Genomic DNA, 21,369 nt, shown 5'->3' with positions numbered 1-21,369 from the left:
GGCCCAGATGGTCCCCACCCGTGAGCCCCCACCATGGTGCCTTCCTTCCCCAAAGTCTGGAAGGGGAGCTCGGGCTGTCAGGTAAGGCGGGGGCTCCCAGCACCCTCGCCCCCTGTGGTCGGTGGTTTAGGGCAGCCTCCCTCCCCTCTCCCCCGCTACCCTAATGAAGCGCTGGGATTTCCAGGAAAGCCCCTGCTGCGTGACTGGCCTGTCATTGGCAGGGACCCTAAGGGGACTGAGGCTCCGCAGCTGTTTTCCTGGAAATCATGCAGGCTCTGAGAAGGCTCAGGCATGGCTGGCCCCGGGACAGCCCAGGCTCCGAGGGATGGAGCTGAACTGGGACGTTTTGCATCCCTGCCAGAGAGCTGTTGCGAAAGGCTGAGCTCTTTTAGGAGAGGAAGCTGGGCTAGGGGAGGGTAGCAGCCACTTGGGGCTGGCACAGGGAGCCCTCCTGCACTGCACTCTATGGAAGGCCCCTGGGTTGGGGCCCTGCTGCCCCATGGGCCCTGCTTTCTCCCATGTGGCCCCCTCTCCAGCGAGTGAAGTAGCCAGGCTCACTGAACACCTGAAGAATCCATGCCTCCTTAGGCCCCAGTTTCCCCACCTGCCAAGCACAAAAAGGAATCCTGGGCCTGGCTTCCTCCTGGGAGGACGGGGAGGGTCTATTAAGTAAACAGCTTCCCTGGGGCAGGGAAGGGGCGCTGCCTGTTGGTGCCTGGTCTGGGGAGTGCCCTGGAGCCCCTCCTTTGGAGGAGGGCCTTCCCCTTGAGGGCAGCTCCTGGTCAGCTGTCCTGGCCGTCCCGTGGTCCTGGGGGAAGTCAGCAGACTCCTGCCCAGGCCTGTGCAGCTGCAAATGACCCTGAGCAGGTCACTTCCCCTCTTGAGGAAGGCTGAGTAGTAGCAGGGATCCCAGTCTCAAGGCCTCAAACTCTGTGTCCACTAACTTCTCTGAGACTCGGTTTGCTCATCTGTCAACAGGGGATACAATGGCTCTGCCCAGTGCCGTTAGTGAGTGCAGCACCCTCAGGAAACAAGAAGCCCCAGGGAGGGTCCCAGGCCGGGTGATGGCCTGCGAAGTGAAAGGGAGAAGCAGGGCGGACGCCGGTGGCCTGAGAGCCAGGGTTAAGGCAGTGGGAAGTGCAAGTCATCCTGCAGAGGGAAGTGGGCCCGGGCCATGGGGGAGGGCTAGGTGACATCCTGGAGTGCCACGGCCTTCCCCTTGAAGGGGGCCCATCCCACGGGTCAGCACTGTTCTTGTGACGATGCTACCGATGCTACCGGGAGGCTTTGCACGGGGGATCCCGCTCCAGGTCCTGCCTCCCTCTCTCCCTCAGCCTCCCCTGTTCAGAGAGCTTCCCCGCAGCACCCGCTCACGCAGCCAGAGGGCAGGCAGAGGGAGGCTGACAATGCGCCACCCTGTAGCATTTTCTGGCTAGGGCTGGGTTGGCCTCTGCTGCTGCCCCACAGGGCGGGGGTGGAGTTTTAATTAATTGACTAAACAAGGCAATGAAAAAGATTGGGAAATACATTTTTTTTCCAAAGATGAAAAAACAGAAGATGGTACCTCCCATTTCTACATCTAAAACTCTGGCCTGGAAGTCCTTCCTTGTGTCCAACTTAAATGCATCAAGCTGCATTTCAGATATTGAGCAACCGTGGAGGAAAAGTAATATAGCACTGCGCTTAGTGAAGCAAGCGGCTTCCAGCCCCACTACTGACGGGCACATGACTGGACCTAGCCGTGCCTCAGTTTCCTCACCTGTGAAGAGGGGATAATTAGGCAGTACTCATTTCATTAGGTTGCCTGACGAAATCAGTTAATGTACACAAAGCACTTAAAAGAAAAGTCAGCTGTCTATCCAAAAGAAGTGAAAGCAGGAACGGGAACAGAATGTGCACGCCCTGTTTATGGCAGCGTGATGCACGGCAGCCGCGGGTGGCAGCCACCCAGGTGTCCTTCGAGGAATGGATGGGTGAACAAAGTGTGGTGTAGCCATACGAAGGAATATTACTCAGCCTTAAAAAGGAAGGAAATTCTGACACATGCTGCAGCACGAGTGAACCCTTAGATGTTATGCGGAGTGAAATAAGCCAGTCACAAAAGCACTCCGATTATGCGAGGTCCCTTGAGTAGTCGAAACCACAGAGACAGACGGTGGAAGGGCGGTGGCCAGCGGCCAAGGGTGGAGGGAACGGGCAGTTATTACGCGGCGGGGACCGAGTTTCAGCTCTGCAAGGTGAAAGTTCTGGAGGTGGATGGTGGTGAGGGTTGCACAGCAACGTGAATGTACTTAATGCCACAGAACTGCGCACTTAGAGTGGTTAAAACGGTAAATTTTGTTATGTGTATTTTACCATAATTTAAAAAAATAAAAAGTCAGCTGTCATTGCTCAAGCAGAGGGAAGGGAGGGGATGTCCCATGAGGCCTGGGCTGACTGTGGCTCCTGACCAGGTGCTGGCGAACTTGGCTTCTGGGCTGGACTGGGGGGTCATTGCCGGTGTGCTCCTGCCTGCTGCCTTCCTTGCCTGGTGGAACCAGCTCACTGCCCCGGCCTATCCCCTGGGAGGTGGGAACTAGAACAGCAGCTGGTCACATTCCCAACCAGCATCTGATGCTCATTTCCTGCTGCGGGTGGATCCTTGGCTGGAGGTGCTTGGCCTCTTGCGGACAGTTTCCTCATCTGCCAAAAGGGGGGTAAGTAGAGCTCCTGCCCTGTGGGCCCCACTGGATGTCATCCCTCAGCCCTCTATGTGGCTCCATTTTCAGGTTTCCCTTCTGCTGGGGACTGAACTCGAAGAGAGGAAGTGACTGGTGCACCACGCAGGCAGAAGGCAGTGTTCTCTCTTCCCAATCCCTGGCAGTTGCTCTTGGTGAGCCACTGTGGGCAGCTGGGGACAAGGTGGGCGGCCCTGACCCTGCCCTGCAAAGCCCAGGCTGACCGGGTGCTGGCTCTGAGGGGACAGTCGGGTCTTGCGGGCCTGACAACCCTTTCCCCATTCAGGCTTCCCTAGCCATTTCCCAATCTGCGTGGAGTTAGGAGCGATGCCGGATGGGGCAGAGTCTGGCGGGAGACCCTCGTGGGGATTGCACAATGAGGCCACAGCTGGCATCTGGCCAGGACCCCTTGGTTCTCATCCCATCATCCATGTTTGTTTGTGCTTGGGCTGGCCTGACCCCAGTCTTCCCATCTGTGCACTGTGGAGCCGATGGAATGACCTCCCAGCCTCGGGGCCCTGTGGCTCTGTTGACTCACCTAATAAATGTCATCCCCAGGGCCTTGGGGAGAGAAGGGGTGGGGTATGCAGTCTACACCCCTCTCCTGGCAGCCTCCTGTGCCCTGCCCATGCAAGCCCCCCAGGGACAGGGTAGATGACAGCCTAAGCTCAAACCTGGCGCTTGGCCACCACTCCTGAAGAGGAAGAGGAAGTTCTGAGTCCCAAGGGGCACCCCCTGAATGTACCCCCCACTCAGCTGCCCCTCCCAGCTCTGGTAGACCAGTGCCCAGGCTGGTGGGGGGCGGAGGCAAGGAGGAGGGGGCAGGAGAAGGGGACAGAGGAGCTAGACACAGAGGGGAGGAGCAGAAGGAGCAAAAGGGAAGCTGGTGCCCAGCTGGGAAATTCCTAAATGACATGGTCCTTTCCAGAGGGCAGGAATTCCTAGGCCGAGAAATGGGGAAGGAAGTTAAGCTCCCCTTCACACACCTCCACCCAGCCTCCCCTGCCCCTCCATCCCCACAGACCCTGAGACCCTGGAAGGGGAAATTGAGCACTGGGAAGTGCTGGGACCTGCTCATGGTGGTGCTGAGCGGGCAACCCTGGGCCAGGTGATGGTCAAGCCTGAGCCCTGGGGCCTGGGCCTCGTGACCGCTCCCTGCCAGCTCCGGAGCAGGTCCCAGAAAGGGACGTGCTCAGCGGGAGTGCTCCCAGCCTGTGTGAACTCACACTCTGCCATCTACTGCTTGTCACCTGGGTAAGTCACTTCACCTTTCTGAGCAGTTCCTGGCTTCAAGCAAGGCCCCTAGCAGGCGGCCGTGCACAGCCCTCAGTCCTCTGGCCAGCGCTGCAGCCCCCTCCCTTTAGGACTCCTCCTCCAGGAAGCCCCCTCCATGCCGGCACCAGCGGAGCGCTCTGCGCAGAGGGGCGAGCTTGGCGGCTGAGGGAGTCCGGGTGGTACTCTGAGCCGGGGTGGGTGCTGGCTCTGTGACGCGGAAAGTGGCCCCGAGCGCGGCCCCCTCCGCGCAGCCTATCAGAAGCTGTCGTGGGACAATGAGCCCGGCGGCGCCGGACGGATCCCGGTCCCCCCAGGTCCTTCCCCGTGCCGCGCCCCACATTCCCAGCGACGCACGGCCCGCCCCGCCACCCCTGCCCGGGCTGGCGGGGGGCAGCGACCCGCGCCTCGCTCCCTCCCGCTGGGCCAGCCCGGCGCCGCCCGGACACCGGGACACGGGGACACAGCCCCGCCACACCGGGCCTTGGCCTCCGCCCGCGGGTTTTCCGCGGTTGCGGCGGGCGGGGCGGGGGCGGAGCCTGCGACTATTTCAGGCGGCGCCGAGCCGGGGCCGGGACAGCGGCGGCCCGGCCTGCCCAGACACAGTAAGTGACCTCCGCCTCCTCCGTGCGCCGGTCCCCCGCTGCGCCACTCAGCTTCTCGCCTGCCCTGGCCCTGAGTCCCCAGCCAGATTCCCCGAGGGAACGGCCTGGCACAGCGCAGGAGACACCCCGAGGGACCCTGGCCTCAGGCAGCCCCACTGCTAGGGAAACTGAGGCCCCTGTGCGCAGCGGCTCTCCGGGTGGGCCCCGTCCAGCCGTGGCGGGGGCGGGGCTGGCGGACAAGCGCCGGGTCTCCCTTCCCTTCGCGGTAGGAAGGCCCAGCCCTGTGGCGTGACTCCCTGGCTGTGTGACTTAGGCCAAGTCACTTCCTTGCCTGTGCCTGGATGCCCTCATCGGGGCATGGCTGCGCCCGAGGTGAGAGGAGCCAGGCCCAGGGAGCAGGGAGCCGTGTGGCCCTCAGCCCTGAGCCGGCAGAAGCTGCTGAGGGGAGGCCGCACTGTACTCTGCAGACCCCTTCAGTGGGTCAGTCGGAGCCGGGGCTTTAAGGGGTGGCTTCCTGCCCTCCTGTCCCGGCGGCACCCCTCGCGGTGCCTGCAGGACAGACACAGGCACTCGGGTACTCACCCTTGCTGAGCCCAGCTAGCTGCCCGGCAGCTGGCTGTGAGGCTTCGCCACATCCTCTCAGCAGCACGGTGCGGTGGGGTCCTCATGCCCATTCCACAGGGGGGCAAACAGGCCTGTGAAGGAGGGGCTGTCAGTCCACATGCCCGTGAGAGGTGCAGAGAGCCCATGGCCGCTTCTCTTCCCACTGCGCCAGCTGCCTCTGAGAGTCGAGACCTGGGACGAGGCCTGGGGTCCAGCCGCGGGATCCTTGATGGGCAGGGGTTTTGCGCCAGAGAGGGGAGAGGCCAGCGATGCTGCAGGGGGACCTGCAGGAGCTGGCCCTGGAGGACGGACAGGGCCTAGACTGTGGGGGGACTGAGGAGTTGTGTCCTACGGGGAAGGGTAGGACAGTGAGGCCGGTGGGCAGCACTGCTGGTCAGGGTGGCCCCTCTTCCACCCCCGGAGGAGGGCAGGGATAGGGCCTGGGTGCCCAGGGTGGGGCTGAGCAGCCCTGCCGGATAGACCAGCTCCTGTGGTGCCTGGGAAGCAGGGCCAGTGGGTGGGCAGGGCAGAAGTGTCCAGTGGCCTTGCACCTGGGGACCTTGGCTTTGGAGCTCCTCAGGGCAATTCCTGCTTGGTCCTGAAGTGGAGCTCTCAGCCCACAGGGTACCAGGGAGCAACTGGGGTCCAGGAGTGTGGGACTCTGCCCAGGGCACCAGGCGAGATGGCAGGGGCTGGGGGTGGGAGGAGCCCAGGCTTTCTGTGCCCCAAGTGGCTCTGGCCAAGCCCCAGGGTATGGGGCACCCCCCTGAGGGAATGGGATAGGATAGCCGGGCTGGTGGAGGCAGCAACAGGGGCTGTGGGAAGAGTCCGACAGGCCTGGTCTGAGCCCCCATGCCTGCTGTGCATGGGACAGGCACCTCCACCCCCAGCCTCAGTTTCTCCTTCTGGATGGTGGATCATCCTGTCTGCCTTGCAAGGCTGTTGCAGGGGTTACTCCAAGTCATCATGATATATGAGACACAACTAGATATATTTATTTTTGGGGGTGGGGCAGGCAGGTGGCACCACGGTTACAGGTCACCCCAGTAACCAGGGAGGCCCAGCCCTCCCTTGGCGTCAGCCATGCTCCCTTGCAGTGGTCCTGGCCTTGCTTTGACAATGGTCAGGGTGCTGGGGAGGGTCCTGTCTCTCTGGATGCAGCTTGCAGGGCAGTGGGGAACATAGCGGCAGGGGAAGAGCCAGGCTCTGGAGTTGCAAGCCCAAGCTGTGGACCACAGGGACATTTTAAACCTAAATAACAACACCCTTTCCGGATGCTAGAGAGGAAGAGATGGGATGGGCACCCAGGAAGGGTCCAGAAACGGGAAGCTTTTGTGACTACGGTGTCACCCCATTTGGGAGCAGGCAGGGTGGAGCGGAAGTCAGGAAGCCTGGTTTCTGGGCCCAAGTTGCCGTGTGACCTCAGGCAGCCCTGTGCGTTGCTGAGCTCCTAACCCCCCCATGACATATGAGAGGGTCTCCAAGGTCCCTTCCCACCCCCTATGGCTTCTGTAGATCTGAGCCCCAGGGCTGGCAGAGGGGCAGTCTCTGCCCCTCGTGGCCCAGTAAGAGCAGCCACATTCCTGCTCATGGCAGCCATCCACGGTCCCGTGGCACAGTAGGAACTGGGCAAGGTGCAGCTAGGCAGGAGGAGGCCTGGGCTCCTGCCTCATGCCAGCTTCTGGTGCTCTGTGACCCGGGCATGGCACTGACCCTTCTGGACCTCTGTTCTTGCTCTGTCCAAAAGGACAGCAGCCCCTGCCCTGCCTCTTCCCCCGGGTCTCGTGGGATCCAGAGAAGTACGCCCTGCAGTCCCTTCCTCCTGCCCAGGGAGTGGGCTGTCAAGGAAAGATTTGCCAAAATGGAGTGAAGGCCCCCTCTGTCCGGGTGGCTTGGCATCCCACCCTCCTCCCTGTCTCAGGGGCAGTTCTGGGAGGGGCCATGAGGTATTGGAAGAGGAGCTGTGGGTGGAGGGAAGGGTGGTGCTGTTGGTGCTCGGCTAGGCCAGGAGATGGCCAGAGCCCCGGTGGCTGTATGAATGAAAACAGACCAAGCACGCTCAGTGCGGCCACCACAGCGGAGCACCTGGGCCTGGGAGCCCAGAGCCAGGGCCAGTCCACCGTGGCCACTGATCCCTTCATCCTCCCTCCCCGCAACCCGCAGGCCTGAGCCAGGGTGATGCTGAAGATGATGACGTTCTTCCAAGGCCTCCCAGGCCAGCAGCCGGTGTCAGGGACCCTCGACTTACCCAGAAGCCCCCAAAAGTTGCCCTCGACGTCAGAGGCGGAGTCAGAGGCCTCCTCTGAGGACTTGGTGCCATCCCTGGAGGCTGGGGTAGCCCCAGACAGGGAGGAGGAAAAGGCTTCAAAGAAGAAGAAGAAGAAGAAGCCAAAAGGACTGGCCAACATGTTCAGCATCTTCACCAAGGGGAAGAAGAAGAAGGGCCAGCTGGGCTCAGCAGAGCCGGAGGGCAAGCCTGAGCCCAGGCCGGGGCTGGATGGCCCACTGCCCACAGGTAGGCTGGGCCCGGGCTGGTGCGTTAGAGCCAGCCGGGCCTGGGCAGGGTAGGAGCGCATGGGCATGGGTGAGCCGCCCTCCCGGGACACGGGGGCAGGGTGGGGTGGGGAGGGAGCTGGGCTTGGAGGTGTGTCTGCCTCCCGCTTTCACCGGTGCCCCAGTGGGGCGGGCTGGGGAGGGGGCGACCGGCCTCAGTCCCGTCTGGGACTCGGCCTTCGCCGTCTGGGGGCGGCCCGGGGCGGCCCTTCCTGCGCCCGCCGGAGCCTGGGCCGGCGCTAACGCGGTTTTCCGGGCGCAGTGGAGGAGCTCAAGGCGGCCCTGGAGCGCGGGCGGCTGGAGGCGGCGCGGCCGCTGCTGGTGCTGGAGCGGGAGCTGCAGGCGGCGGCGGCGGCGGGCGGCGCGGGCGAGGAGGAGCTGGTGCGGCGCCAGAGCAAGGTGGAGGCGCTGTACGCGCTGCTGCGCGACCAGGCGCTCGGCGTGCTGCGCCGGCCGCTGGAGGTGGCGCCCGAGCGGCTGCGCCAGGCACTGGCCGTGGTGGCCGAGCAGGAGCGCGAGGACTGCCGGGCGGCGGCGGGGCCGGAGACCTCGGCGCTGGCGGCCACGCGCCCGCGGCGCTGGCTGCAGCTGTGGCGACGCGGCGTGGCCGAGGCGGCCGAGGAGCGCATGGGCCGGCGGCCGGCCTCGGGCGCCGAGGGCCGCTCGGAGGCCGAGAGCGCCTTCCTGCACATGGGCCGCACCATGAAGGAGGACCTGGAGGTCGTGGTGGAGAGGCTGAAGCCGCTGTTCCCCCCTGAGTTCGGCGTGGTGGCCACCTACGCCCGGAGCTACCACGAGCACTTCGCGGCCCAGCTGGCCGCCATGGCGCAGTTCGAGCTGTGCGAGCGCGACACCTACATGCTGCTGCTCTGGGTGCAGAACCTCTACCCCAAGTGAGCATCGGGGCTGCCCCGGGGGGCAGGGAGGGGTGTGCTCTGCAGGAGGGTGTCCAGGCACACACCACACTCCGGGCTGTTTTCGGTGAGGCCAGTGCTTGCAAAATTGGGGATCTGAGAGTGCAGGGGTGGGACTTGTGACTCAGAAGGGCGGAACCTGGGCCTGCTAGGTCAGGGCCTGAGCACAGGGACCGGGCTGGCGCTGGGGCTGCTTTGCGCTTGGAGCCCTTAATTTCCTGGGCCTCGGCCACATTCTGCAGTTGGAGAAACTGAGGCCCAGAGAATGGCAGGGACTTCATTCATTCATGAGCTCCCAGTCTGGGGAGAGGGTGGAGCAGGCCTGGGGGAGTCAGGGAAGCCAGCCCAGTGTCCCTGTGGGAGCAGTGTCCCTGCTCCAGTCTAATGGATTTAAGGGAGTCAGGCTGGGGAGGGGACAGGCCAGGCAGGGCAGGAGGTGGGAGGGGGAGGATGGCGTTCCTGGCAAAGGGCATGGCATCTTCCAGGGCCTGATGCGGAGCCTTGGGATGCTCTAGGAGCTAAGCAGAACTTGTCAGGGTGTTTGGATCGCAGGCTGTGGGGTCACCCTCAGGAGGATGACTAGCAGGGTAGGATAGGGCCAGGGGTCCTGTTGGAAAGATCCCATGTGCAGGGTCACCTTGTGAGCCCATGGCAGAGCTGGGTTCTGGCCGCCGAGGCCTAGAGCTCCTCAGGTGGGAGGTGGCTGTGCCAATGGAGGACAGCTGGTACCCTAGCTGGGTGCAGCCTCAGCCGTCCCCTGCTGGCCGAGACGCCGTGGATCACTGCATGCGCCCCTCATTCACACAGACTGCCTGGGGAGGGACATGTACTGCAGGATGGAAACGCCCAGGGCACGGGAGGCCAGGGGCTCTTATTGTGGGGGCTCGGCCACTGCTGGCCCAGCTCCAAGCGTGAAGCCTGGAGGTGCAAACAGTGCGGGCAGTGTCTGAGGGCCTGAGGACCTTGGGTTGCAGTGGGCTCAGTTGGTGCTGATGGGTCAGCTCCGGGAGGAGGACGGAGGAAGCGCCAAGGGGGGCGGGGGGTGAGGAGTCAGCAGGGCATGGGGAGATGGGCACAGGGCAGGGGCTGCAGGAGGAATAGCCCAGCCCCGAGCCAGTTCCTGCTTGCTTGTCCTGACTCACCAGGAAGTGCCAGGCACTTGCACCTCTGCCCGTGAGCCTTCCTGTCCCAGTGACCTCAGGGTCTCCTAGCCCGGGCCCAGTGGGGTTAGCACAGCAGGAAACTAAGGCCAGCCTGGGCATGGAGCCCTGGTGATGGGGTGTCCAGGGAGGCATTGTTGAAGCCTGTGTGGCCAGAAGTGTGGGGAACAGAGGGACACAGCTGTGTCTAGACTGGGTGAGGGGCAAGAGAGGGTCATTCTTAAGCCTCCAGGCAGACAAAGGCCTCTTTGGAAGTGCCAGGGTTGGGCAGGTCTCCTGGGAGCTCAGGGACCCCGCAGAGGCGCCACGAGAGTGAGCTGAGACGCCTCCATGGAACAGTTCAGGGGCAGCCCTTCCTGCCCTGGCTGGCCCACCCTCTGGGGGCTGCAGGGCTGGCCTGGTGGGGGCGGGCAGAGCTGGCGAGTAGCCCAAGGTCAGCAGGTCTGGGAGGCGGGAGAGCTGGCTGGGTCTCAGGGTTGCTGTGACCAGGAGCTGACGTGGGGCAGGGAGATCAGATCTGAAAGGTGGCTCTGGCTGCTGGGTGGAGAAGGGGCTGTTGGGGGCAGGGCAGGGGCAGAGGGGTGGGGAGGAGGCTCCTGCACAAGTGGGTGAGAATGGGGGGCCGGCGGGCACCGGGGTGGCTCCAGGCTGATGGATTTGGGGGGCTGTTTTGAACCAGGTGTGGATGTGGGGCTGAGAGTCAGGAGGCACGACGATGATTTCAGGGTTTCTGGCCTGAACCAAACTGAGCGGGCAGAGGACCCATCATCTAAACCAGGGAATGGGGGTGGGAGTGCTGCTGGGTGCAGGGGAGCCCGGGCCTGCCGGGACGGGAGGCCGAGGCTGGGGAGGTGGGCTCCTGATTGCGGGACGGCGCTGAGTGGGTGCAGCTCTCCGCATGCCAGCCTCCCTCTGTCCACAGTGACATCATCAACAGCCCCAAGCTGGCAGGTGAGCTGCAGGATGTCGGGCTTGGGAGCCTCCTGCCCCCGAAGCAGATCCGGCTGCTGGTGGCCACGTTCCTGTCCAACGAGGCGGTGAGTCCTGTGCTGGGCCAGGGCCTGGGCCAGGGAGGGGCAGGAAGGCAAGGCAGCGGGGATCAGAGACAGACTGGGCCCAGGCAAGGAGTGTGACAGCGACTTCCAGGTGAGCAGGGAGGTGGGTCAGTGCTACGATGACCTGCCCCTCCCCCCCAGGCCAATGTGAAGGAGCTGATGGCCCGTGCCCTGGAGCTGGAGTCGCAGCACTGGGCCCAGGATGTGGCCCCCCAGAGGTTGGATGGCCACTGCCACAGTGAGCTGGCCATCGACATCCTCCAGGTACCGGGTCTGCCCCACATACAGCCCACGCACTCCTGCGTGCGTGCACCGCCCACCTCCTGGCACCCCCTGTTCCAGCATGCTCCCCGCCCCACCCCAGCCCCAGTCCAGGCCAGCCCCTGCTCAGCCCACCCACCACCGCCCTGCAGATCATCTCCCAGGCCCAGGCCAAGGCGGAGAGCATCACCCCCGACTTGGGCGCGCAGATAAAGCAAGTGCTGCTGGTGGAGCTGGCCGCGCTCCTGCGGAGGTGGGTGGTGCATGTGCTGCACAGGACGGGCCCTGCCTGTGCCTCAGGTGGGCATCCAAGCTACACCAGTCCCCCCACACCCTTGGGCTCTGAGAGCCTCAGGAGGTCTGACCCCCACCAGCACTGACTGTGGAGCTTCCTGTCCCCCAGTCAGCAAAGCTCCCAGCAGAGCAGCCTCCAGCTTCAAAGAGGATGCCCCAGGAGGGACTGAGACCCCTGCAACCCCTTCACCCACACCCCCAGGACTCCTCCAGCCAGCCACGCCCACTCTGGTCTTCCAGCTATAGGGTCCTGGGGGAAGGGCTGGGGGTAGCAGCACAAGGCTCACACTCTCTTCGGGAGCCCTGGGGGACTCTGGCCCACTGGCCTTAGCCCGTGAAGCCATGTGAGTTCCGCTGAGGGGCTAGTGGCCCTCCCTGAGCTGCGGGGAGACAAAAGGACAAGCCTCTGTGAACCCAGGGAGACTGGCAGGGCTGGCTGGAGGCTGCTGTGTCCCAGTGTTTGTGCTGGTCCTGAATGTGCCCCTTCTGGTTTTACCAGCTACCAGCGCACCTTTGACGAATTTCTAGAGAGATGCAAAAAGCTGAGAAATTACAGGGCCAATGTCATCGCCAACATCAACAACTGCCTGTCCTTCCGGTGAGGGTGCTGGGGGGCCGGGGGTGGGAGGGGTGGGAAGCGCTTGGCCTGGGGGAGAGGCCAGCTGGGGCTGGAGGGGAGGAGGAGCCTCTCAGGCAGAGAAGTGGACTTAAAGTCAGCACGGCGTGTGGGGGAAGGACCGGCTGCTGCGTCAATGCTGGGTGGCTCGCGCAGTCACGCCAACGATTTGCTCATTATTTTATCCTTACACAAACGGACAGTGTAGGTACGGCGGTCACGCCTGCTAAGCAGAGGGCAGACTGGGCCGTGGGGTGCTGACTTGCCCTCGGTTAGAGGGGGACGTGCTGTCGGTGTGTGCTGGGGGCGTGGACAGCATGGATGGGAGGGAGGACTTGGACTTGATCCCACAGGGGATGGGGAGCCATCGAAGGCTCTAGAGTGAGGAGAAGGGGCTAACTGCCTCCCTGGGTGTGGGGCTGTAGGCTGGGCAGGGCTGGTGTGACCTCCCTGCCTCCATCTCCCAGGACATCCATGGAGCAGAAGTGGCAGGTACCCCAGGATCCCCTGAGCCTCCTGCTGGGCCCCCTGAGTGAGCTCAAGCGTCACGGCTTCGACACCCTGCTCCAGAGCCTATTCGCGGACCTGAAGGTGGTAGCATCCTGAGCCCAGCATTGGGGGGCACGGGGAGGGCGGGCGGCAGCAAGGGTGTGGGGAGGACAGGCTCTGGGCCTGTGAGAGGGACGGAGCAAGCCGCTGTGCCAGGTGACGGTGCCCCAGAGGGCCCTGCCTTTGCCCCCGCTTTGTCCTGGGGCCTGGCCTGAGAGGGGCTGCCAGGGCTGGGAGGGCCTGGAGAAGTAGACCCAGCCCAGTCCCCCAGTTTGCTCACACTTTTCCTCCCACTCTCCAGACTTTCTGCCCCGTGTCCCTGTGCCCAACTCCCAGCTCCTGAAGCTTGGGGCCTTTGGCAGCCAGGGTCACATCTGCTGTGGGTCAAGAAATCCACAGAAAACCCTTTGAATTAAAGTAGTTCCTTTAGCAGAGGGTGAGGTGGGGGTCCCTCAAAAGGAACAGGAGATGTTCCTTGCCCAGTGTCCAGGGCTAGAGGCCACGGGCGGCCTGAGGGTAGTGAAGGCCCTACCAGTGACCCTGGATCCCTTGGCACTGTCTCACAGGCCCAGCCGAGCACGGGGCTTTGTTTATGCAGGAATTTATTTATTTAAGAGGGAGGCAGTGGAAAAGGCCCCAGGGCCGGCAGACAGGCCATCCTGGCCCCTGAGCCACAGCTGGACGACCTTGGAGAAGGGTGCACAGACCCTGCCTCCACTTCCTGTCTGTGAGCAGGGGCCTGAGCTCTGCCTGGGCTCCCTGGGAGTCCGTGAGCCCCCCCTCGGCCCTCCTGCCAGGCACTCGAGTCTGCGCCAGCGGCCCTGCCTCTCCAGGGCGTGACCAGACTTCCTGCCTCCCCCGTCTCAGCCGCTGTTCAAGAAGTTCACACAGACCTACTGGGCAACCCCCGAGGAGACCCTGGAGAAAATCATTGCCACCGTGGGCGGGAGGCTGCCTGAGTTCTCAGAACTGCAGGACTGTTTCCGGGAGGTGAGCACGCTCTGGGCTGGCGGCTGGGCCTGGGGGGTGGGGGAAAGCCCGGACACGAGTGCTAACACGTGTGTGTGCACCCACACACACCTGTGAACACACGCACACGTGTGCACTCTTACTCTGGCATCTGCCTCTCCCTGGTTTCCTGGCTTCAAGGCTTCAAGGGAGGTGGTGAGCTCCCCGTCAGCGGTTGGCTCACACGACCCTGGCTGCTTGCCCGCCAGGAGCTCATGGAGACCGTGCACCTGCACCTGGTGAAGGAGTACATCATCCGCCTCAGCAAGCGCTGCCTGGTGCTCAGGACGGCCGAGCAGCAGCAGCAACTGGCAAGGCACATCCTGGCCAACGCCGATGTCATCCAGCACTTCTGCACCCAGAACGTAAGCCCCTGTTCACCCTCCTGAGCCCCTGGGTGGGCTGCCTCTTTTCCCCCAGCCCCTTCAGGATCTAGGACAGCACCCTCGGGGCCTCTCCGAGCCCAACCAACTCCTGACCCGAGCTCCTCTGGGCCCCTGGGTGCCTGCGAGGCGAGGGCGGTCTCCCACCAGCCCTGCTGTGCCCGCAGGGCTCCGCTGCGACCTGGCTGCACTCTGCCCTCCCCACGCTTGCTGAGATCATTCGCCTGCAAGACCCCAGTGCTATCAAGATCGAGGTGGCCACTTATGCCACCTGCTACCCTGACTTCAGGTGAGAACGAGGGGTACTGCGCAGTTGGCGTGGCCCTGCCAGACCTCCCTGTGGCTACGCCTCGGGCTGGCATCAGGAGCCCAGACGCGGATGTTCTGCAGCGGTGCAGTCACGGCAGCTGCCCTTTGCTGCGTGTCGGACGCATTCATTTAGTCCTCGCCGCAGCCCTGCGAGGCTGACATTTTTCATTCCCATTTTACAAATGTGTCCAAGGTGACACAGCTAGGTAGAGCTAGAGCTAACGTGACAAGGCCAGGCAGTCCGGTTCACAGCCCTTGCCCTAGCCTTATGGGACACTGCCTCCTGAGACCGGACAGACCAGGGTCTCCTACTCAGCCTGGGAGCTCTGGGGGGTCTGGACCGTGCCCTGGGCCCTGGGGCTCCTGTTCAGGAGCGCAGACTTAGCCCCTGGCTGCCTGAGGGTCTGGTGAACCAGGGCCATTGTTTCTGGGCTGGGCCCGCTGATAGGGGAGGAAAAATCTGAATGGGCCTTGACGGGGTTGACCCAGCTCAGCCTCATCCAGCCCCTGGCTGGTCTGCTCCACCCGCCCAGCCACCCACCCATCCGCTCCCCGCCCGTCCCACCAGCAGTCATGGAGCAGCCTGTCAGGGACCACGCTCTGTTCTGGGTGCCAGGACGCAGTGAAGCCCAGGCCAGGCCAGGCCTCCCTCCTCCCTCGTGGGGCTCCCCTTCTGTTGAGGGCCAGCGATGATTAAGTTGATCAGGCAAAGAAATACCATAATTATAAGCCATAAAGAGAGTTTAGCCAAGGTCGTGAGTGACAGCAGGGGCTGACTTTAGGCAGAGCCTCTAGTGGGAGGTGACATTTCAGCTGAGACCTAAAGGTGGGAAGGAGCTGGTCATCTCGAGTGTGGGGAAGAGCATTCCAGGAGGAACAGCCAGTGCAAAGGCCTGGAGTGGGCTGGAGCTCAGCTGCTCTTGGGACCGTCGGCTGCTGGAGCGTGTGCACGGGGGCCAGGGAGGCTCCCCAGTGGCAGGGGGTTGGCTGTGGGGCCCTGTGACACTGGCCAGGAGTCTGGGGAGCTGGGAAGGGGTCTGAGTAGGGGTGTCGGTGACCAGCGGGGCTCACAGGATGCTCTCTTTGCCAGCAAAGGCCACCTGAGTGCCATCCTGGCCATCAAGGGGAACCTATCCACCAGCGAAGCCAGAAGCATCCGGAGCATCCTGGATGTCAACACAGAGGTGCAGGAGCCCTCCAGGTCCCTATTTTCCCTTATAAAGGTTGGTTAGCTTTTCCTGCAGCCTGACCTGCTTGTGAGCACCCAGCAGGTGTCGGTACCACCCCACCTGGGGCAGCCACCCCACCTGGGGGCTGTTCAGACCAGCGCGGGCTCACGGCCGGCCCCTCATGGGCCTCCAAATTTTGCTGCTACTTCTGCCTGGCCTTGTGGAGTGCAGGCCCTGGGCGGCTCCCGTACCCGGTGGGGGCGAGGCACCCACTGTGGGAAGCCAACAGGGCGGCACCTAAGAAACTCTGGAAACGCAGTTGACTGTGTGTGCACCCAGAGGGCAGCCAGGAGGGAGAGTGTGGTCCTGGGTCCAGGGGGCCCTGCCGCGGTCCGCCATGGGCGGGTCTGAGTGCCTCTTCCAGCCCCCAAGGGCCCGGGCCGAGCTGCACCCATCCCGCCTCCTTCAGCCCAGGCCACGAAGAGCTGGGCCCGACAAGCGTGGAATCGAGGACAGACCTGGAAGGGAAAGAGGGAAGGAACTCTTATCTGGAGCCCGGAAAGGGGCTCCTGGGGTCACGTGGTGTGTTGGGAGCAGAGCCAGCAGCAGAGACACTTCCAGGTTGCCCCACAGCCCCTGCCGGCTGCCCCGGGAGCTCAGACCTGGCCCCCTCCCTGCAATCCCAAGGTCCCAGGAGGCATTGGGGCCCACCACGGGGCAGCGCCAGGACCTCCTGGGTCTTCTCAGGTTTACCCTGCCCCCATGCAGGGACAAGCACAGGGCGCCTCCCTGGGCCCTGCCTCCTGGACGTCTGGCTGAGGTCTGGGCAGGGGCAGGGCAAGCTAGACCTCTGACCCTTTGGCCTCTGTACTGGTTTCCTGCTGCTGCTGCTGTCACACACTTCCACAAGCAGAGCGGGTCACAGCAGGAGCCTACCTTACAGTGCTGTAGGGCAGAGGTCCCACAGGGCTAAAATCAAGGTGTCTGCAGAGCCTCCTGCGGGCTCTAGGGGAGAGTGCATTTCCTGGCCTTCCCATTCCTAGGGGCCCCTTCATTTTCAGAGCCAGCAGGGGGTGGCTGAATCCTTTTCCCATCACCTCCCTGGCACCCCCTCTCCCCCCTCCCCGACTCTTAGGGACTGTTGTGATGACATTAGGCCTACCCAGATAACAAGGTCATCTCCCTATTTTAAGGTCCCCGATTAGCAACCTTAATTCCATCTGGAACCTGACTTCCCGTTCGCCATGTAACCTAACATGGTCACAGGCTCTGGGGACTGGCTCGTGGACATCTGAGCGAGGCCGTTGTCCTGCCCAGCATGGCCTCCGCCCAGGCCCCGTCCTGCAGGGCGTCTCGTTCTACTGCAGGAAAACAGGAGTTCAGTTTCCCTGCTCGGCCCCTGCTGCCCCCCAGGCCCTGTGCTCCCGGGGCCCGAAAGTCCCCTCTCGGCGCCCGCCGAAGGGGCAATTCAGTCTCAGGCATGACCCAGCCTTGCTTATGCCTTGGACCTCTTGGGCTGTCCCCTTTTCCCAGGTACTGCCTTACGGAGCTGTGGCCCGGGATTGGCTGGTGTAGATGACGCTCAAGATCTCTGTACATTTGTAGGAGTCAGTGTGTGTGATGTTATTAATATTGGTTTTTCTCTTTTTTTGTACATATGTATTTTTTTCTTCCCACACCCACTCCCGTCAGTTAATATTGTTTTGATAGTACTGCTTTTGTATGTGTGCCTTCGAGACAGGACCCAGATTTTTATATCTTGATATAAAGCTGGTTTCAAAAGTGGCTGTGGAGTGGTTTGTTTTGGGAGCTGCAAGATGGCGGGCTTGGGGGATCCCTAGCACCGTCTCAGTCTCTGGGGTCTGGGCACACCCCGTCTCCCCAGGCTCTGTGTCAAGCCCCCAACCTTTGCGGCCCCCAGAGCACCTCCGGTGGTCCAGGCAAGAGAATGCCCCACACCCTTGTCACTAGTGAGCCTGAGCTGTGCAAGGGTCTGCCTGCAGGGCACGGCCAGTCCTGTCCCCTTCTGTGACTCAGTTTCCTCATCTGTAAAAAGGGGATTATGACCCTTTGGGGCTCCCTGCACCATCCTTCACTGAGGATGATGGAGGTGGTGGGAGGGTGGGGTGGACCCGTTGGGAACTTACTCTTATATTTCTGGCCCTGACCCTACAGCCACAGCTGTGAGCAGAGGCACCGTGGTTTGTGTTCAGAGGTGGCCGCGGCTGGCCTGGGATTTGGGGAAGAGCAGAGTCCCTGGGGAGGGAAGGGGTGCCTTGGTGAGTGCACTCCACAAGCCCAGGGAGGCAGCCAAGGGAAGCCCTGTGGGGTCTGGGGTCCTGCGAGAAGGACCCGGACGGCAGCCGGAGTGAGGGAGGGGAGGCCCTTTCTCGAGAGTTCCGTCTGTGGGGCCCACGGGGATGGGGTGGAGCCCACTGGCCAGTGGGAAGCAAGGACGGAGGGAGACAAAAGTCAGGGCCCAGAGGGATCCCTCTGCCCAGCTCCTGGGCCCCCTCCGGGCAGTGCCCGCTGTGGGCTCCCGGGTGGGTTCAGGCCTCGCGGGGAGCACTGGGGGAGAGCCAGCAGTCCAGGCCCACGTGCAGGGCGCTGGCGGGTGGGTGACTCAGCAGGGATTGGGGCGGCCCCAGCTGTGCTATGGAGGGACTCACTGAGGAGGGGACAGCTGATTGGGGACCTCAGTCTCTTGCACAGACCGGGGCAGAGCAGTGCAGGGGAGGGAGTGGCCTGGGCAAAGGCGGCAGGTGGGGACTGGGAAGGAGCCCAGGCTTTAGGGGAAGGAAGAGGGTCGGGCTGTGTGGGTGAGGTGGGGAGCGGAATGGGACCCCGTCAGGGAGAACGGGGCAGGGCCTGGCTGGGCCTGGGAGTTGGGGCTCAGCCCAGCTGCGAAGGGAAGCGACAGAGGGGTCTGAGGAGAGAGCTGGTGCTGATGTGACCTGTGGCTTGGAAAGACACCCTGGCTGCTGCCTGCGGCCTGGAGAATGGGGAGCAGAGGCGGCCTGAGACCCCTTCGGGGGTCCTGGGCTTCCCAGGGAGGAGATGAGGGCATCAGCAAGGGCCACGACCTGGGCATGCGATGGAGTGGGCTCCGCGGAGCGGGGAGGGGAAGAGCAGCCTCCCAGGCCCTGAGGAAGCTGGCAGAGGCGGGTGCTGCCTCCAGGGAAAGCAGCGGCCTGGCAGGGCCGGGGAGAGGACAGGAGAGGACAGGCAGGGTAGAGGAGAAATCTGATCAGGATAAGTTTGCGAGGTCTGCAGAAAGGGAGCGTGACTCATTAAATGGACCAAGACCCAGCTGAGTGACGACACTGTGCGAGGCTGTCGCTGCCAGGCCTCACTCTGCTTTGGGGCCATCATTTTGCAGGGCCTCTGTGAAGGGGGATTCAGGCTTGGGGGTCAGGCCCACAGATGCATAGCCTGTGACCCAGCCACTGCCCTTCTAGGAATTTCTCTTACCCATACTCTAACATACACGCAAAACGACTTGGGTAGCAGGTTAGTCAGTTCAATTGTAGTAGCAACATACTGCAAACTCCTCCGTTTTCCTGCCTGCCTTTGGTTGCTATAGTTTTCCATGAACTTTTCTGTGCGTCACTGGGGTGGTGAGAAGCGTTGCGGGGCACCCCTGCCTTCGGACCCCCTTCTGCACCCTGTGTCGGCAGCAGCTTTGCTTCCCCTTGGGAATCAGAATCCGACACTCCAGCCGCAGAGCCATCTTTGTTTAGGCCTTTCGGTTCCATGATAACGAGCCCAAGATGGCCAGGTGACAGTACCCTCCCTCACTGAATGAAACCATGGTGTGTCCCCTGGGGACCAGGGCAGAGGGAAGCAAGTGAGGCCCCAGGGCCGCAGCCAATGGAGACGCTCACCCGCCCACTCTCAGGACCACGCAGGGGCTGAGCCTGCGCCTGAGTTTCGTGCCCCGGGAGCCTCAGGGAGACCCTCACCGCCAGGCTGTGCGGGGGCAGTGCTGGAAATTAATACTTGCACCCACTGTTGGTGGAACTGCAACTTGGCACAAACTTTCTGGAGGGCATTTGATTGTTTATTTAAAAAAATTCAATTCCAAGGTTTTAAAATTATCTCATCACTTCTCCTCACAAATTTGTTCTTTCCTGTGAATTTTTGATTTACATTTTTACTAAAATAAAATGGCAAAAACATACCAAAAATGTTTTTTTTTAAAGTACTTCTGAAACTATGGCATGAACAAGTTTCAAAAGTGAAATAATAGCTGTAGACATAAAATTTCAGGCCTGCGCCCCGTCCTCCTCCCCCCACCTCGCCCCCGGCAGCCCCTTTGGCCTCCACCCATGTTCCTGGCCCTTTTTGAGTTTTAGTTTTCGATGTCCCTCTATCGAGTTGACACCATCTAAGTCCCAAACAATTCTTTTTAAACTTTTTACCAGGCTTTTCATATTTTTAGGCAATATCGTGAATCAGACCCTTTTCCCATAGAAAGTATCTTACTAGGTCTTGAATCTCAAAGGCAAACCTAGATGAGTTTCATATATTTGTGTTGTAACGGGTGACCTTCCAGATTGTCTTGCTTGTTCTAAGAGGATTTTAGTTTAGTCGCTTTGATTTTCCTCATGAGCAATCTCGTCACTTGGGGGGGATTATGCATCCATACCTGCACTTTGTCACGTCTGTATGAAAGGCACACACCTTGCATAACACATGTATAACCTGCGTATAAACCGTTGGGATACAATCACCTTGTTTGTTGGGGTGACAATAAATAGCCTGCCTAGGCACGACCTGAGTGGCAGGCAGCTGAAGATCAAAATATTACCGTCATTGCTGAAAGAGCCAATGTGAAGAATGTGGGTGTCCCCTGCAGGCCACTGGCTGCCCGCTATGAGGGCCACCACCGCTCACAGACATTCCCACCGGATGAGGGCAGTGGTGCTTCCATGGGCAGATTCCCCCTTGGAGATAACAAAGAGACAAGTTGAGCAAATTTAACAAGTTAAAGCAGAGAGAAATAGGCTTAATGCCTTCATTGACTTGCCAGTCGCATGAGTCCCTCCTTCTCCGGGGCTGGGGTGGGGAAGGCCACAGTCATGGCTCTCACGGATGCCCCGCACAGGGACGCGGCGTGCGCACCACCCACAGCTCTGCACACGGGCCTCCCCCTTCACCTTGTGTCTTGGAGCAATTCCTGCATCATATTCTTTTTTTTTTTTTTTACAGTTGCGTGGTAATTCATTGTTTGGGTGCATTGCAATTATTTCCCCGGTGTCTACTAATGGACATTTAGGGAGTTTCTAGTATTTTGCTACTACAATTAAAGTGACTAACCTGGTACTTGAGTCGTTCTGCATGGATGTTGGAATATGAAGGACACAAATCGCTAGAAGGCGAATGACTGGCTCACATTGTGCATTTGTCAGCCTGACCCATAATCCCCATAGTCTTTCACAGGCTGTGCAAAATTATGCCCCCAAGGCAGTGAGGGAGAGTGCCTGGCAGTCAGCAGCCTCGCCAAGGTGAGATGCTAAATAGTCTATGAAGAGAGCAGGTGAGTCGGTACCTGGAGACGGGGGAGCAGGGAGGAGGAGCATTGATTCCAAAGGGGCACAAGGCAACTTCCGGTGAGGACGGATGTTTTCATTATCTTTACTGGTGGGATATATACACACATGAAAATTTATTAAACTGTGTACTTTAAATATGTGCAGCTTAATGTAGGCCAATTATATCTCAATGAAGCTGTTTAAAAGACCTATAAAGACATATATTTTTTGTCCCATCAGATTGTCAAAAAAATAAACAAGATAATTGCCTCTAGTTCTGGCACTGCTGTGAGGAAACAGCTCCCTATCCATGAAAGAATGTGCTGGCATAACATCTTTGCAATTGCCTTTTAAAGCATTCATTAAA

At 61.3% G+C, this 21,369-nt stretch overlaps 1 protein-coding gene and 1 long non-coding RNA gene across 3 annotated transcripts; one reads left to right on the top strand and one right to left on the bottom strand.

Annotated features, from left to right (window-relative positions):
* The first annotated feature begins 2,646 nt into the window (after positions 1-2,646).
* TNFAIP2 (TNF alpha induced protein 2) lies at positions 2,647-17,253 on the top strand. Of its 2 annotated transcripts, XM_045560295.1 has the most exons (13): positions 2,647-2,872; positions 3,740-3,971; positions 7,361-7,712; positions 8,013-8,643; positions 10,747-10,861; positions 11,021-11,143; positions 11,293-11,393; positions 11,934-12,032; positions 12,518-12,641; positions 13,467-13,589; positions 13,817-13,972; positions 14,158-14,279; positions 15,390-17,253. In XM_045560295.1, the coding sequence occupies exons 3-13, from the start codon at positions 7,376-7,378 to the stop codon at positions 15,529-15,531; spliced, it is 2,073 nt and encodes a 690-aa protein (XP_045416251.1). In that variant the 5' UTR covers positions 2,647-2,872; positions 3,740-3,971; positions 7,361-7,375; the 3' UTR covers positions 15,532-17,253. The 2 variants fall into 2 exon arrangements, with proteins under 2 accessions (XP_045416251.1, XP_045416247.1); XM_045560291.1 differs by lacking the exons at positions 2,647-2,872; positions 3,740-3,971 and adding an exon at positions 4,497-4,594.
* Positions 17,254-20,125: 2,872 nt separating this feature from the next.
* On the bottom strand, positions 20,126-20,957 carry LOC123644356. Its single transcript, XR_006737123.1, has 3 exons — positions 20,788-20,957; positions 20,279-20,414; positions 20,126-20,172 (listed from the first exon to the last, which is right to left on the bottom strand). It is a non-coding gene; the product is annotated as an uncharacterized LOC123644356 (long non-coding RNA).
* Between the last annotated feature and the right edge of the window lie 412 nt (positions 20,958-21,369).

This window comes from Lemur catta, chromosome 1 (genome assembly GCF_020740605.2).
Source record: "Lemur catta isolate mLemCat1 chromosome 1, mLemCat1.pri, whole genome shotgun sequence".
NCBI lineage: Eukaryota > Metazoa > Chordata > Mammalia > Primates > Lemuridae > Lemur > Lemur catta.
Note: the sequence above shows the minus strand (reverse complement) of the source record. Positions and strands in the feature narration are given on the sequence as shown.